Source organism: Sitodiplosis mosellana, unplaced genomic scaffold (genome assembly GCF_009176505.1).
Source record: "Sitodiplosis mosellana isolate CC-2019 unplaced genomic scaffold, AAFC_SMos_1.0 Smas_scaffold_2, whole genome shotgun sequence".
Classification (NCBI taxonomy): Eukaryota; Metazoa; Arthropoda; class Insecta; order Diptera; family Cecidomyiidae; genus Sitodiplosis; species Sitodiplosis mosellana.
In genome coordinates, this window is record NW_022595245.1 from 7,216,767 (window position 1) to 7,232,786 (window position 16,020).

At 34.1% G+C, this 16,020-nt stretch overlaps 1 protein-coding gene across 1 annotated transcript in view; it reads right to left on the reverse strand.

Annotated features, from left to right (window-relative positions):
• Positions 1-4,346: 4,346 nt before the first annotated feature.
• Positions 4,347-16,020, reverse strand: part of LOC129565211 (neuronal acetylcholine receptor subunit alpha-7-like) — a 25,241-nt gene continuing 13,567 nt past the window's right edge. The window contains exons 2-14 of the mRNA XM_055439800.1: positions 9,813-13,101; positions 9,509-9,693; positions 9,324-9,388; positions 9,049-9,173; positions 8,452-8,541; positions 8,293-8,379; positions 8,012-8,206; positions 7,858-7,928; positions 7,744-7,781; positions 7,558-7,645; positions 7,100-7,437; positions 6,825-6,945; positions 4,347-6,737 (exon numbers count right to left, since the gene is read on the reverse strand). Of these exons, the coding sequence (XP_055295775.1) occupies positions 6,585-6,737; positions 6,825-6,945; positions 7,100-7,437; positions 7,558-7,645; positions 7,744-7,781; positions 7,858-7,928; positions 8,012-8,206; positions 8,293-8,379; positions 8,452-8,541; positions 9,049-9,173; positions 9,324-9,388; positions 9,509-9,693; positions 9,813-10,224 (1,968 nt within the window). The 5' untranslated portion in view covers positions 10,225-13,101 and the 3' untranslated portion in view covers positions 4,347-6,584. The remainder of the gene's footprint in view (positions 6,738-6,824; positions 6,946-7,099; positions 7,438-7,557; positions 7,646-7,743; positions 7,782-7,857; positions 7,929-8,011; positions 8,207-8,292; positions 8,380-8,451; positions 8,542-9,048; positions 9,174-9,323; positions 9,389-9,508; positions 9,694-9,812; positions 13,102-16,020) is intronic.

Sequence of the window (16,020 nt, forward strand, 5' to 3'; positions counted from 1 at the left end):
AAAAAAAACAGATTTAATTTGTGATGATTTATGGGAATTGGGGAATATTTGGAAGAAGAAAAAAAAACGACTCAATAAATACTCTATAACCAGGAAAGGAGAACAAATAAAAAAAAAACCCGAAACGAATAAAACGATTGGGCCAAAAAAGAATCATTACTCTCAGAATTCAAAGGAGGCAAACTAAAAAAACATATAGTGTAAGACACTAAATTACCCACTGTGTTTTCGCCATCGTAGGCAAAATGTCAGTTTACCTCTATTGTATTAAAATTGTTGGTGAAATGTCATTTTACCTACATTGTTGGTGGCCGACAATTTAAATACAATGGAGGTAAACTGACTGTGTTTTACACTATATGTTTTTTTAGTTTGCCTCCTTTGAATTCTGAGAGTACCTATATATTGACTTATTTCAAGTCCCTCAAATAATTCGTTATACGAAACTCAATTTTCGATTCGAAACAATTTACTTGAAGATATTTCTAATTTTTTTTCTCTTTTCACCCGATTCGGTTTTTTTCTTCCTTTCTTCATTTTATATAACGTTATTGGCGCGCCGCTGGAACACAAACAAATCTCAAATATTTGCTCTTCGTTTGTGTGCGCTGCTGTGACTGTTGTTTGTTTGTTTTTTCTTCTCTAAATAGGAATACAGTTGAACGACTGGCTATTTCATCTTATTTCAATCAAATCGAAATGGAAAGTCGTTATTTTAGCCAGGCTTAAAAATGAAATACGTGATAACATCTATAGCAATATATAATATTGCTTTTAAATTTCTTGTTTTTTTTACTACTCCTTCGCCGCTTTTTTCTCCTCTTTTTTTGGTACTAAATTTTGGAAACTTTTTTTTTGCATCACCGGATCAGTTTTAATCTGCTTAGTTAATAAAATTTTTCTTCTTTTTGTTTCTTGCAAACAGTTTAAATTGCCAGCGATTGCATTAAATGCACATCGATGGGCTTCAATTTGTCTCACTTTGTGAGAGAACAACAAATTCTGTGTCTCAATTGTGTGTATGTGCTTGTTTTCACTCCTTCTTCTTCTTCGTTTATTATTCAAAAATGTCTAAAATCTAAACCTTTTGCTTCTTTTAATTATATAATGTAGGTATATACTCTTTTTTTTTGGTTGGAAGATAGAATTTTTTTTTGTCCATAACATAATATAAATTTCAATTAATAATATGCAATCATTAAAGTGTGTGTATGTGTTTTTGTTCCTTCATATGGCAATAAATTCTATGAAAAGTGACAAACTTGAAAAAATGCGTTCGTTTAAAAGTGGTAATTTCACTCTGTGTGCATGTCGTTTAAATGTGTGTTTCTCTTTTTCAACCATTTTAGCTTTTGGGATCTGTGTGATGAGTATATATTTTGCACCGTGTGGGTCATTTACTGGAATTTTAAAATTTTTCTTCATCGTCGAGTGTGTAAGTATGTGTGACAGAGATAGAAAGTGTTTGTAACACAGAACAAAAGTGTGTATGTGTTTGTGAGGGAGAGATAAGACTTAAATTAATCGCGATCGTTTTGGTTAAATCAATCTCATTGGAGGAAGGAGCAAATGTAGAAACTGGTTCTGATCAAACATACAAAATAGATGATCTATGGAAGTCATTTTGTAAAAAAAAATTATTTCATTTCAATGTGTATTTCATTTTGAGTGTGATGCATGCAGTCTCTTCGTCAAAAAGATGTGTGTAGTTTTCACTGAATGTTCGTCTAGTAGTTGTGGTTTTTCATTTAGTTTGGAATATCCAGAAATATCAGCAATTTATCGACTATAACTAATCTATTATTTTCTTGTCTCGTTTTAGATATCTGATGCGTTGCAAGAAAAAAAAAGAAGAGAAAAATGTCGCTAAATTTATTCCTAGGAGAGTGACTTGCATTTAATTTTGTGCAATTATTTCTGTTGTTGTCCTATGTTCGAGATCATAAAAATGTGTGTGTGTGTGTGTGTGTGTGTGTGTGTCTGCATAAAAAATATCGTACAAATTTATATTATTATTCCATTTTCTGAGTTTGAGGGGAGGAGGGAGCTAAGAGACCACACGGCGCAATCAATATGAAACGCATTTGGAATCAGTGCGCCCATTGGTCGTGGGCATCAAAATGCATTTCTTCTTCTTTTTTTTCTCTAAATAGTTAGTTTAGAAACGAATGAACGGTGTGATTAAGGAACGTAAAACGATAAAATTCCCGAAAAACAAACCAAAAATTATAACAAGATTCATTTTTTTAGCTAAATTACATTATAGAATGTCTCACTCAAAATTGTTTATCATTTGTTGTTTTGTTTGTATTATTTTCTTTGTTCTACGCTTATTACGCATACGATTTAGATTTAATTTAAAGAATTACCTTAATTTATTCAGAAAATGTGTTGGGAACAAAATCCATGGAATTTATAAGATTTACTTTAGCTTTTTTGTTCGATGGAGGTTTCTTCTGCTTCTCATTAGTTTTTTTTCACTCATTATTTTCTCGTGTGTTTTTATTCTTTTCTTCATTTTAAATTTGTTTTCGTTTAGAAATTAGCTTTACTCCATTTCTCATTTTAAATTTGTCATAAAATGTCTAAATTGTTTTAGTTCAATAAATGCTTTTTGTTTTAGCTGATGAGCTTGGATCGATGATGTTTGTTTTACTTTCTTTGCAAATATTTCAACGAACGATTATCGATGATGTATTATGTGTACGGAAGAACCGAAAATGAAACACAAAAATTTTGTTTGATGATGCAACGATCGGATACAAAATAGTTTGTTTTTTCGTTCGGCACACTTCAACTGAACTAAGTGTGTGTGTGTGTGTGTCCATTCAAAATGTGTGTGCGTGTATTGTAATTTATCGATTGTTATTGTATTTATATGCCCTATGAGTGAGTGTGTTTGCTGCTGCTGCTTTTTTCTTATTCATTTTCAATCAACATGATTTAGTGAGTTCAGTATCATTATCGTCTAGCGTTGTGTTGGTTTATTATTTAGCTTATGGTTTAGTCTCTTTTTTCTTGTTTTCCGTAAATCGACCGTGCGTTTTGTTTTTATTGTTGTCCCTTTCTCCTAATCAAAATTGAATACTGTATTTGTGTGTGATGGTGGTTGGTTGTTGTTGTTTTGTTTTATTATTTGCTATGAATTATTCATAAACTATTTTGGAAACGTACATTTATTCAGCGTTCAATTGTCCATAAATTGTATCGATAAAGGTTATTGTTATTCAATTGGTTCGACATGTGTTGAAACTCTTAAAACGGCCTGTGTCCGTGTGTCTTGTCTATCTGATATATCAACTCAATCATCAAAAATGGTGTACCAATGTATTCGAAATAGTCTAATAGAAAAAGTTTTATTGCTTTTGGAAAAAAACAAACAAGACAGGTGGTTTTCAACATCGAGAAAGTGGAAAAGAATGGTTTCGTTTCAAAGGAATTGGTTTTTTTGTTCAAAAAAAAAAACATTTAGTCACAAGAGCAAGGATGATCCCCTGATATCGTGAGGTTTGTGCAATGATTTTGAATGTGTGTAAAACCGATTATTATTGGCAAAATGCTTATTCGTTACAACGAACCAACCGTTCGAACTGGACTTTTAAAACCCAAAATATCTTCATTCAAATGTGGGTACTCGCTATTTTAAATATGGTATCGCTTATGAATGTAGGTAAAGGACAAAATGCCAAGATGTTTATTCATATATAATGATTTTTGGTTTGAATTCGTTCGATCAAGACACGTTGATTTGATGCAAATGTTGATGCTAAACCATACAAAGTTCACTTCAGATCGTTTGGTCTAAAACAAAAACCATAAGAAATATTTCTAGTTTTGTTGTTGACATCAAATTTTATACTTCGGTCGAAGTGTTGGGTAAAAAAAATGCTACGTTAATTGCAAATAGATCAATGCACAATGACCTCCAATTGGTTTCATTTGTAAAATGAAACTTCGTTTGGCTTTCTCGAAAAACTGTAACTTTTCTGTAGTTGTGTGTGTGTGTGTGTTTGTGTGAAGCCCAGTCTGTCAACAGGATCGAATCAAATTGCCCTCGTTCTCCATGATTCATGGGTACAATAAGTTTTTTTTCTAACTTTTTCTCTTGTTGTTGTTTAATTACTTTGTAAACGCTGTGAAAACACATACATCAATATTTGTTTGTTTTTTTTAAGCTATAAATTCATTAAATTCTATGTTCATTATTTGTTATTTGTGCGAACCAAGTGATGAGTATTTTTGTTTGTTTGTCGTTTATCTCCAATAAAAAGGGTGTCTGTATTCAGATTGCCGTGTGTGTGTGTATCGGATTTTCTGTGGAATCTATTCCATTCGTCTTCTATTCATTTTGCTTAGTGAGTTATTTCTTGTCTTGTTTTTTTTTTATTCACTTCATCGATTCGATCATTGAAATATCTCATTCGTTACACCCAATCGTCCATTCGATCAATGTGTGTACGCGTCTCTGTCGTGTATCACGCAGAAAGCCGTTGACCTTCTTTAATTATTCCATATTTTGTTTGGTTTTAATTTAACTTTAGTTTAATCATTATAATGTATAATATATACTACTGCGATAAGTAGTAAAACGTTATAAAATAATTTTTAACTAACTTAACGATTTTATTTCCTCTCCGTTCTGTCTATTTTCTTCTTCTTCATCATTTGCTCTCCGTGTTGTGAGTGTATGCTTGTTGTCTTTTTTTTGTTTTGTTCACCATGTTTTTTTCATTTGTTCGGTTAGCTGTAATAGTCACTCATTTCGTTAAATGTTTTTAGTTTTGGTTTGACGTTTATTCCATGTAGTTATTTTGAATGAATTAAGGGATTTCTCTTATTTTCTCTCTCTCTCGTTCTAAGTATATTCAAATGCCTACAACTGTGCAAATTGGAAAATTTGCATTTAGCATTTGTTGTATATAAATCAATTTTAAAGGATAAATAAAGAAGAACGGCCACTGGTCATTTCTTCTCAAAATTGCTATTTCGGTTGTAATTTTTCCTACATATACATCATTTAAATATTTGTTGCATTTTTTTTTGTTTGGTTTTGGTTTTGGTTTTGGTTTCGTTTAAATGAGGGATTAAGTCTTTGGTAAAGAAAATATGCTCGAATGACTGGATGACATTTTGAATTACATGAAAAATATGCGCGTATTTACGAAATGATGGATTTTTTTTCATATTCGAATGACTTGTGCGATTCGTTTTGTTTGTTCTTTTGAAGGGAAGGCCTTTTTTTCTCACTTGTTTTTTTAAACTTGTCACAGAAGCAACAAAACAACAACATAAAAAAAACTCTCTTTATTTTGATATGGAACTAAAATACGGAATAAATCGACACAAATAGCTCGAATCAAATCATCCATTAAATCTGAATTGCTCTAATGTGTGTGTGTGTGTGTGTTTTTCTTTTATTCCTATGTATTAGAAAAAACTGACTAAAAATATATTTCTTATATCATTTTGTTTTATCTTCACTTTTTGTTTCTTTTCTTATTATTTTTGTGTTTGTGTGGTTGTTTGCGTTGTTTCAATTTCTTGTTAGATAACGAATCTACTGGTATAATATACTCTTGATTTGCATCTGTGTATACTGTATATCGATCGTTTAGTTTCGGTTGTCTTTTCAATTTGTCGAAATCGGAAGAAACAAATACGTTGAACGATTTAAAGCAAAATTGTGTGTTTTGTCACAATTGTTTTTTCGCACATTATTCACATAAATCAAAACGAAATAATCCAAGGGAAAATGAAACATAATGTGGATCCAAAAGTATTACACCATATTTTGTTCGTTTGTTGCCTATGGGATCATTCGATAATATAGTAATAAATTGTATTATTTTTTTTTTTCAAAATTTCCTTCGATATTGCTCCAATTAGATAAACAAACGTCGTTTGTTCAAATTTTATTAATACATACACTATCAACATATCCCCGAGTGTGGCCGTTCCGACCATTCGTAGGACCTTTTGAATTAATCTCTTTTTTTGTTCATTTTTTTCTTATTTTTCAGTGTTTTTTTTTTGGTTTTTCGATTTGAGATTTCCTTCGGTCTGTTCGATCGTAAACAATGAATTGTTTTTAACACTTATCTGCCCATTGAACCGGTAAATGATATTGCTATTGAATTCGTTTTTATGTTTTATTTATTTGAAAGAAAAAGTTACGTTAAATTCAAAGTCTAGCAGATCCAAAGAAAAGTCTTTGTATGTGTGTTTGTAAAATTCGGATAGAAAGTGCTACGCCATCGTCGTATGGCTAAACACTTCATTGAATATGCTCAATTTTGTGCAGAGCAGATAAGTGTTTCAAACAGAATTTCCGAAAATCAGTTGAATGTTTTTTTCGTTCACAATTTTTTTTTTTTTTGGTTTGTAATTCTCTGGTGGTTGGCTGTGGATCCTATTCATGGGGGCATTCTGTCGAAGTGGCTGTTTTGGAGGTGTTGCGAATTTGTTTCTTATGTGTGTGTTTGTATGTGTTTTTTTTTTGCTTTTTAAAAATTTTCCGCTAGTACATCAATTAGTAACAAATTGATTTTATGCAAAAACCAATAACAATGATTCCTTCGAAACAGCTACGACACGATGATATGGGGAGCGCTCAGTAAAACGCAAACAGTCGCGATGATGGTGAACAGGGTGAAAATAATAAGGCACAGTCTATCAACGACCATTGCTGCAAATTTCCAATCTCGTGCTACGTCATGATCTTCGTCTTCTTTTCGTAACTGCATCGAAGACAAAAGATGAGGCGATGGTCAATTTTAGGCACTAGTAATCGAACAAATTAGCTGTGAGGGAACTATTTTACTTACCTGATCGGTAATGAAACGTATTTCCTTCAATATTAGCGACAATTCGTAGTCTGCTGATGACTTAATGCATGTATGTATCGGTGGAATTCCATCCCCAATCGCGTTTTCATCTTCACTAGAACTGAAAATGCACCGAACAAATAAGATCAAATTAATTAAAGTTGAATGTCAGCATAAAGCCATTGACTTTTTACAATAATGGGTTCGTTTATACCACATATCAATGAAATGTCAATGCCAATTTATATTTGCCAATGTTGAACGATTTTTTTTACCTAAAAACAGTACGGAAATAACTTGAATTCGGTGGCAATGTGCTACTGCTACCAACACCGCCGCCCGGAAGTAGCGGCCGGCAATTATTGTGCCGAAAATCATCGTTGATATCAAGAACATTAGCTAGGAGTGACTTTGAGCATCGTTGCTTCAATTCGACATCGGTTAGAATATTCAAATGGTTATGTTGTGGAAGATGATGATGGGATTTATTTGGTTGTTCGGAACTATTTGAGCACGGCGTTGGCGGATAATCCATTGGCATCGATGAACCTCGGCCCGGTGGCCGATTCATTCGTAATATTAGAGGCAGCCAGTACAAAAATACTAACCGAACCTGAAACATTCACCGATCAAACCGATTAATTATCATGTTGATATTCAGATTCTCTGAATTGAATGGAATTCAGAATAGTTGAGCATATCTGGTAAATATTTGTTATAATCATCTTCTTACCCAGTCTGACATTTCGTGTGTGTCTGCACTCCTATGGTGATAATTCAGGATGAGAATGGTCGACACGACCGATGAGGCAACCATAAACCTAAAGAACAAATTAATAAAGTTAATAATTTCGCACATAAATTCGATAGAATTGAATTGAAAAGCGGGTCAAATTGGAAAAAAGGGATCGAAAATTACATAATACTATTGAAATATGTTCCTAATAACGGTACAGCCTGAAAAGTAGAAATGAAAAACCAATTAATTTGTATGCTCATTTGGCAGTAAAAACAATTATCGCTGTCTATTTACATCACTCGTCGCTGGCATCGTTTCTGCTACCATATTCAAAAACACTGTCAACGACAACAGAATTGTAACACCTGTGAAGAGGAAAAATCACCGGTCAAAACATGGTCAAATGAGATTACCTTAACTTTTAACGCCCATTGCGAATCAAACTTACCGAGTGATAATTTTTCTCCCGAATCAGGAGGTAAAGCAAAACCTAACAGTGCCATCGAAGCAATTAACACACATGGAACAATCAAATTAAAGAAATAATAAAGTGTACGACGACGAATTATAATTGAAAACGTAATATCAATGTACGGTTCCGGGCAGCAATTGTAATAAATTTGGTTACGTTTTCCAGGCACACCTAAAAGCACATACAAACGGACACACATGAATGGGTATTATAATGTTAATTCTGTTGACAGCGTTAGAATTAGTCACAAAGCATACCTAATAGTTCCCATTCACCATTTGTGACAAAACTACTCAAATCCCCACCCATTTCATCTTGGAGCTGCAAATCCAACTGAAAGCCATCTAAAATACAAATGAAAAAAGAAAAAAAATGTTTATTTTCAATTTTTATTTCAAAATATAATTTTTCCTTACCGTATGTCCAACTGCCGAATTTCATCTCGCATCGTTGATCATCGAAAGGAAACCATGTGATATCGATCTTACATGTTGACTTAAATATTCCTGTCAGATGCCAATAAACAGCATTTAGAAAAGTTAATGTGGGAGAAGCACGCAAGCAGTTCCAATGAATTCAAACGATTTTTTTTTTCGTGATGAGAATTCAAAGGAATTTGAACTATTGACTGAACTATTTAACGATAACATGCCATAATCTACAGTCTTAAGCTTGATGAACGTCATCAATCTGGGAAATGAGGCTATTTGTGCGAACACAAGCACAAATTGGCATCAAAATGTTGTTTTTTGTTGTTACAAAAGAAAAAACGAGCCGAATCAGCACATCTGTGAAAAAGCAGGACAAGCGAGAGTCTTTGCTTTTATAGAAAATTGAAATCGCATGTATTGACCTCATAACGGAAAACGTGTTCAAAAACGTGACGACTCGGATTGCAATTTTTTCTGTTTTGCTGTTCACAACACAATAACCGCTCCAGTAGCAACAATAACAAAATCGCTATCAATAAAAATTTCTATATAAAAACGAAGCATCATGTGGTGTTTACTGACCGGGTGGTATATACACGCAACTTCCATTATTCCGAACGACTACATTCGTTGGATAGGTGCCATCGAAGCCTTCATCCGCTGAATTGTACATCAGAACGTCTGGCTTCCATATTCGATGCGGGGGTCTTGAATTTGGCAACACACAACGAACGAGAGAAGAGCACGAACGCGAAATGAAAGAAGAGCGAAAAAAAAAACACAAAACATTATAAAGAGGGAATGTGTCACGTGCCCTTGAACTAGCGCACGTTAGTTGCTTTCAAAAAAATGCTTACATTCGCAAGTCTTTGACACCGCCATAGTCCGACGTATTCCATCTTAAATTCATATCATTCCATTCCTGCAATGGTGAACGAAGGTACATCAGTATAATCGTTGATAATAAGTACAAATTGAGTGGTAAGCGAGAGTGTGTGTGTGTATTTATAGGTAGATGGTCGACCTACGGCCCATTACTTACTAGTTTTAACCAAATATTGGTTACGAGCATTTGATTCTTTTCGTCCACATCGATGATTTGCATCAATGTTAAACCGAAACTAATTTGCAATGGATCCGATTCATTAACGACCGGCCGTTCAAGTGTGTTATACGTGTCCAATAAATCGTGCAGTAGGCGCTTTTCATTGTATCCGGCAAAACAAACTGCAAGTAGAAATGCAATGCACACACATTAATATGCAGTTTTAGTGCGTTCCAGTCCGATCGGAACGAGCGACAAAATTTACTTCGTCCAACATATCCGAGGCAATTGAATAACTTACATTTTGGTAAACAAAAACTAAGGATCAAATATATCCACAGGCAGTGTTGAATACATGTTAAATGTTTGTTGCTGTATGTACATTGTTTTGGAGACGATAATGTTGTGAATGGCAATGCAATGTTCGATGAGGATGGTTTTTTCGTCGGTCGATTTGCATGAGTCGCATTTGGTATGTGACTGTTTGGAACGTTAGCAGCAGCTGCAGTAGCTGGTGTAGAGGTGATGATGGTGGTGGTGGTGGTGGTGGTGTTGGCGGTGGTAGTGGTGGTGACGACAGTGGCGGTGGCGGCAATGGCAGCGGCATCAGTTGTGATTTCCGTACGATTGTTAACTGTTGCTAATTTTCGTTTGGGTTTTGGTTTTGGTTTTGGTTTTGTTTTTGTGATTGTTAAATGGTCTAAATCCAGCATTATTTTTCCAGTTTGTTCCGTTTGTGAGAATGGAAATTTTGACGATTGGTTGCTGTTGTTGTTGTTGATCGATTTGATGCCGTTTTTCGTTTGTTTGTTACGCCCAGTCGTTCGTTTCTGTGCATTAAACAATCTGACGCTGTGTGAATCTGTCTCGTTGTCGTTTATTTTATTTTTTCTCTTCTTGTTATGCTTAGATTGTGTGTGTTTGTTTTCTTTTATTCAGTTACGATTTGATTGTATGTATTCGTCGTGAATGAAACAATTGTGCGCGTCTCGATTAGATCGGGTGTTGTGTTTGAGTGTGTGCAAATAAATAGAAATCGCCCGTTTTAGCTTTCAGTTTCAATTGCTTGTACTGCTTTCGCTTTCAATCACACTATCACACAACGTTCGCTTGTATTTTGAGCTTACTATTTCTTTCTTTTAAAAAATTGTAGCTATTGAAAATTCGTTTTAATTTATTTCTCTTGTTCGTTTATTTATCTGGTTTCTTCTCTTTTCTTTTCTTATTATTTCATCTCCTTCGAAAAAGTGCTCGTTCTTTTATTTATCCGTATGAGTTTCCCTTTTTATTAAAGCAAAATTTTCTTATAATTGCACTAATTTAGTTATCATCATCATTTGGTTATGTGTGAGCTTTTTTCTGAGTTGTTGATTTTAGATTATTATTTTAGTTTTTTGTTTTTATTTGTTATTGCTGAATGAAATTGTTTAGTCTACGGGACGAAGAAAGAAAGTGAAAAATCAATCAAAACGACGAGAGATGAATGATGCAATGAAAAATGAAGTCTCTATCAAACTTATGTCCTTTAGGTAGTGTATTGGTTTCTTTTATACTATCGGATTGTTGACTCTTTTTTTTCTAATATTTTGTTTATTATAATTATTATTACGTTTTCAATGACCGAAAGAGAAAATATAACACGCAGAGGAAAAATGTCAATAATTTTCATATATTTCGTTTGTTATCTAAATTTATCATGACTTTTTTTTTTGGTTTGGTTGGTATTATGTAAATGAATTGGTTTTAATAATGTCTTTTAATTCACACAATTTGTTGTCCATACAATTTTATAATGAAATTGGTTATGGAAAAATAGGGAAAACATTACTTTAAAATGCGTTATTGTTTGTCTAATTACACAATTCTTTATCTCTTTTATTTATTTCACTAGAAAACAATTTATTATAAAATTTTTTTTTTTTATTCAACAGAAATCAACAAACAAAAGTCTTTCGTAATGTCTTCTTCATGACTTTGGTTTAAATGCAATCATTTTTGGGGCGGGTGATTATTTAAATCTATTTATGACTGTATTTAAATTTGCTATTATTTTGTATTTGTGTGTTTTTTTTTTTTTTGCTAAAGTCTTTTTCTATGTCTTCTCAGCGAACTCGAATTCAAAAATCGTCGTCGGTGTTTTTTTGTTTCAATATAATTTAATATAAATTAACTAGTTTGTTGTTGAGTTTTCAAGCCAAACAATCAATTAACGATGTGAGATACATGTATGCTTTATTCGGTGGCTCGTTCCGGTTATTATTTTCTTGGGTTGTCCGAACGTGGTATCATTTCTAGTATTTAACTAATTTCAGCCTTTGAATGTTCATTTTTTTTGGTTTCAATTGAAATGATTACCCGAAAACGTGGAAAAAAAGTAACCAGAACCAGTTGCACTATAACACCAATAAATGTCGATGTGTTTGCACGGTTTATTCTCTTCTTTTCTATTCAACGAAGTCTTCTCTTGTTTTATTCCTTTTCAACGGAGCAACCTATTTTCTGCACGCAAACGTTGCTAGTGAAAATGTGGTCAACAACACGAACTATATATTGTCTGTAGTTTAATTTTTACCAAGCGAAATAACTGAGATCAATTCAAAATCACATTTGAGATAGAAGAGAATTAGTCCAAATGGTAGTTACTTCGTTGGTGGTTGCAGTAATATTCAGACGAATCGCAGAAATATAACAACAGGACCAATTTTTGCACGGCAATTTCCTTTTGTTATTATTAGCAATTCGATTGGTATTATAAATATTATTGTTGTTGTTGTTTAATGTCAATGCTCTATTATAATTGGTGCTGTTTATACGATTTATTTTATAATGATTGTTCATGTGGTCGGTGATACTTATGCACTTAACGAACATGGTGACAAAATTCGTCGTTAATCATGGAAATCAATTAAATTGCTGCTCGGCAGCGCTGACCAGTTATTATGCCTATTACATTGTGGTGGAAAATTGATTTCAACGCAACAATGATTTTTGATGTAATTTCCTTTCCACACGTCGATTTTATTTGGCTGGTCTTCTTTTTTATTGGTTGATTCAAATGTATCTCTGTTCGCTATTGCAACCGTGTTTGTTTCCTCCCGCACAGTGTGCACAAATTCAATTATTTCGGAATTATTGAGTTTTATTGTATCTATTTAATTGCAGTTTTCGGATATTAATTTATGTCTGTCTGTTGTTGTTGTTGTTGTTTTTTTAATGCGAAATTCTTTTCGGTTGTTATTATTATTGATTTTGCTTTGATGAGTTGTTCATTCGTTTATACATTTGTATTTTGTGCTATGATACAGCCTATAGCTTATGTTTTGCTAATAATATTTGTTTTTTTTTTGTTTTGTTTAAATTAATTTGTTTATTGTTACTTTTAGTTCCTTTGTTTAATTAATTAATTAGATCGTGCTATTGAAACTTGGCATTAATTTGGTTGTTTGTGCATATTTTTTTGTATGTTTGTTCGTTTCTTGTTGTGTATTTGTGTGTTGCTTTGACCGATTTTTGTTCTTTTTTGTTCTGATGTAAATAAATAGCTCCGTCTTCTTCTTCTATACGATTTATTAATCCAAATTTAAATTTATCTGTGAAATAAAGTGTTGGAGAAAGAAGAAAAATAGAATGATTACATCGATTTTTTGTTCTTCTTTCAAATTCATGTTAGGAAAAAAGTAGGCCCGCTTAATAAGTGACGGGATGAGTGGAAACTTTGATTTAAAAGTCGTGAAACATCGTAAATCAAAGTAAACTACCACATTCATATTTATCGCTAAGTGACTGTGTTCCGCCTCTTTGCATGGAACTCATTCACTTCTCACTCCAGTTTTTCGCCTATTTCGTCGTTGTAATCGTTGTCGTTTGTGTGTCTATGGGGGTCGGTTCGGTGGTTCGGTTGTATGCTTACGCTATGCTGTGCTGTGCTCTCTGCATCAAGCGCGAACAAACAATAATTTCCATAATGTGCGCTAATGATAATAATAAGGTCAAGACAGCGCAAAATGAGCGAAGCACACAAACACACACAAAGCAAGCAACGTACAAAAAAGCCGCCCGAGTATTGATTAAACGTCATTCATTCATTACAGAAGATTTTCATTAATGCAATTTTATGATTTGACAGGTTAAAGTATTGAAATAAAGTAGTTTTTACATCGTTGTCCGTGCTTCAACCGCACGCTCGCCATCTCTCTCTGTTTCTCTCATACTCTTTGTCGCTTTTTTTCTGTGTTCACGCCGCATATTTATGCCACACCATATAGTACACAGTGCTAGTTAAATATATATAATTTTTTAGGCATTATCTGCAAAACCGAACGAATGAATGGGCACCAAACGAAAACCGACTAAAGGCCACCGTAATAACAACTTACAGCACTTTTCGAGCTGTAAAATATTTTCAATTAATTTTTGGAAATCGTTTGCTTTGCTTTATTCCCTGTTTATCCAATAACATTTACTACAACGTCGGCTACTTCGTTGCCACCCATCCACCACCACCGTCACCACATCCAGCTTCCCTTCATTTTTTTTGTCAGGCTATCCGCGCTAGTTCGCTTTTGCCAACTCGATTTTATTTTTATTTTTTCCGCTGTTAATTTTTCATTTTGAATGCCTTCAATTTGTTAAACGATGCGAAAGATGTTTTAAGAAATCAATAATTAAATGAGTTGAATGTTTGTGTTTGAAAAGCGAGCGAGTGAGCCAGAGAGGGGCCGGAGCGTACATCAGCTCAGCCACGAATGTAACGCTATTTTGATTCCCACTGTTAATATTCACACGCTAAATACGATATCCGGTGTGCAGCGACGTTCAATGTTGGATTAAAATTCCATTAAAAGTTTTTCGCTTTTAGAGCCGTTACGTTAGTGTTTGTGCGTTGATGTTGGTGAGAATGTGTATGTGTGTCGGTAAGTGTTGTTTCTGTGAATCTGATTCTATTATGTGTCATATTCCATGTTCCGAATACGTATGCCTGATATCCTCGGATATCGAAAATGAAAGGAGTGTGAAAGAGATGGGCAGATAGAGCGAGACAGGGGAAGAAAGATAGAGGGATAGAGAGAGTAAGAAAAAGTCCTATCCATTGAGTGAATTCAAAAGCGATTCGACAAAGTGGTAAATATGCAAAAGTCCTTTCCCTATAAAACCTCGGCTAACACTCTATCATTTGCAAAATTTCTACGCTGACACGCACACAACGCGATTTTCAGTTGAAAATCATATTGTTTCCGCGTTGTTCGTGCTCTCTATTATTGTTTCTGCCTCTTTTTCGGTTGCCTTTGCCGATTGCCGCTATTGTTGTTGATGCTGTTCCACATGCGGTATTTCTTTTTTCGAATGATTAATATGATTGTAATTAATAGTACAAAATGGAAAATGGTTGTTTCGTTGTGAAAAGGTAGGAATCATTAATTGTGTACCCTCATTTGTTATGCGAACGAATGGAACAGAAAAACTTGCGCTGAAATGCGTTCATACATATATATTAACATGAACGTGGTTCATGCATTGCATGCGACAGATAACCGCTACATGTTTTTCACCCTTCTGCATATACCATTCCGTCTCATCATCACATACTCGCCTCATTTCAACGCAAAAATGCACGCATTTCGAACACATTTCCAAATATTCCATCATTGCTATTTAAATTTTTCAGCCCTTTTCAATATTTCGTTGGGAATGGAACTTATGCACACATTATACATTCATATGGGAGAGAAATAAAAAATCGATGCACATTCTGCCCATTCCAAAACTGTGTTAATAGAAATTAATCTTTGATTTTCGAGAGCGAGTGAGAAACCGAGAGAGAAAAAATAACGGCGAGCGTTTCAATTGCATTTTTGCGCTTGCAATTCATTCAAATGCATTACATTTCAGGCATTACAAATTTATTTGAATGTATCAGGGGCAAAATGCCACACCGCACACACACACAATATTACTGAAGAAAGTTAACTCTGTTCAAAACTGACATTAACCAAGGTGGAAAGAGGCAGCGAGCGAGAGCGACGGAGATAGAGAGATAGAGAGTGACTGTCATTCGCATGTGTCAGAGGTTTGACCATAAATAAATCTCACTGTAATGGGTTACATAGCAAAAGTGCGATAAATTTCATTTACGTGGGCTATCCCAATGGCTGTGTGTGCCATTCGCCAGGACAAGAAGAAATCAAGCGGCAGTGCTTTTTGATGTACCGACAAATCGCACAGCAACACTTATTCACTCGCTTCATTCGCACACACAGCCACAGCCACATACGTTGCTCTGTGAGATAGGTCTCAGTTTTTCTAAAGCCATTCATGCATGATCAAAACATTCGGCGCTACTACTACCATGTACATTGGCTAAGGATAGGACACGCAGTGTGTATAGTGTATAGTGTATGACAGCGACAAAACTTGAAATTGGAATAATGTACAAAGTTTTTATGTTGTTGTGTCCTAAACATCGAGTTGGTAGCGCCAGTGAGAGAGAGAGAGAGAGAGAGAGAGAGAGA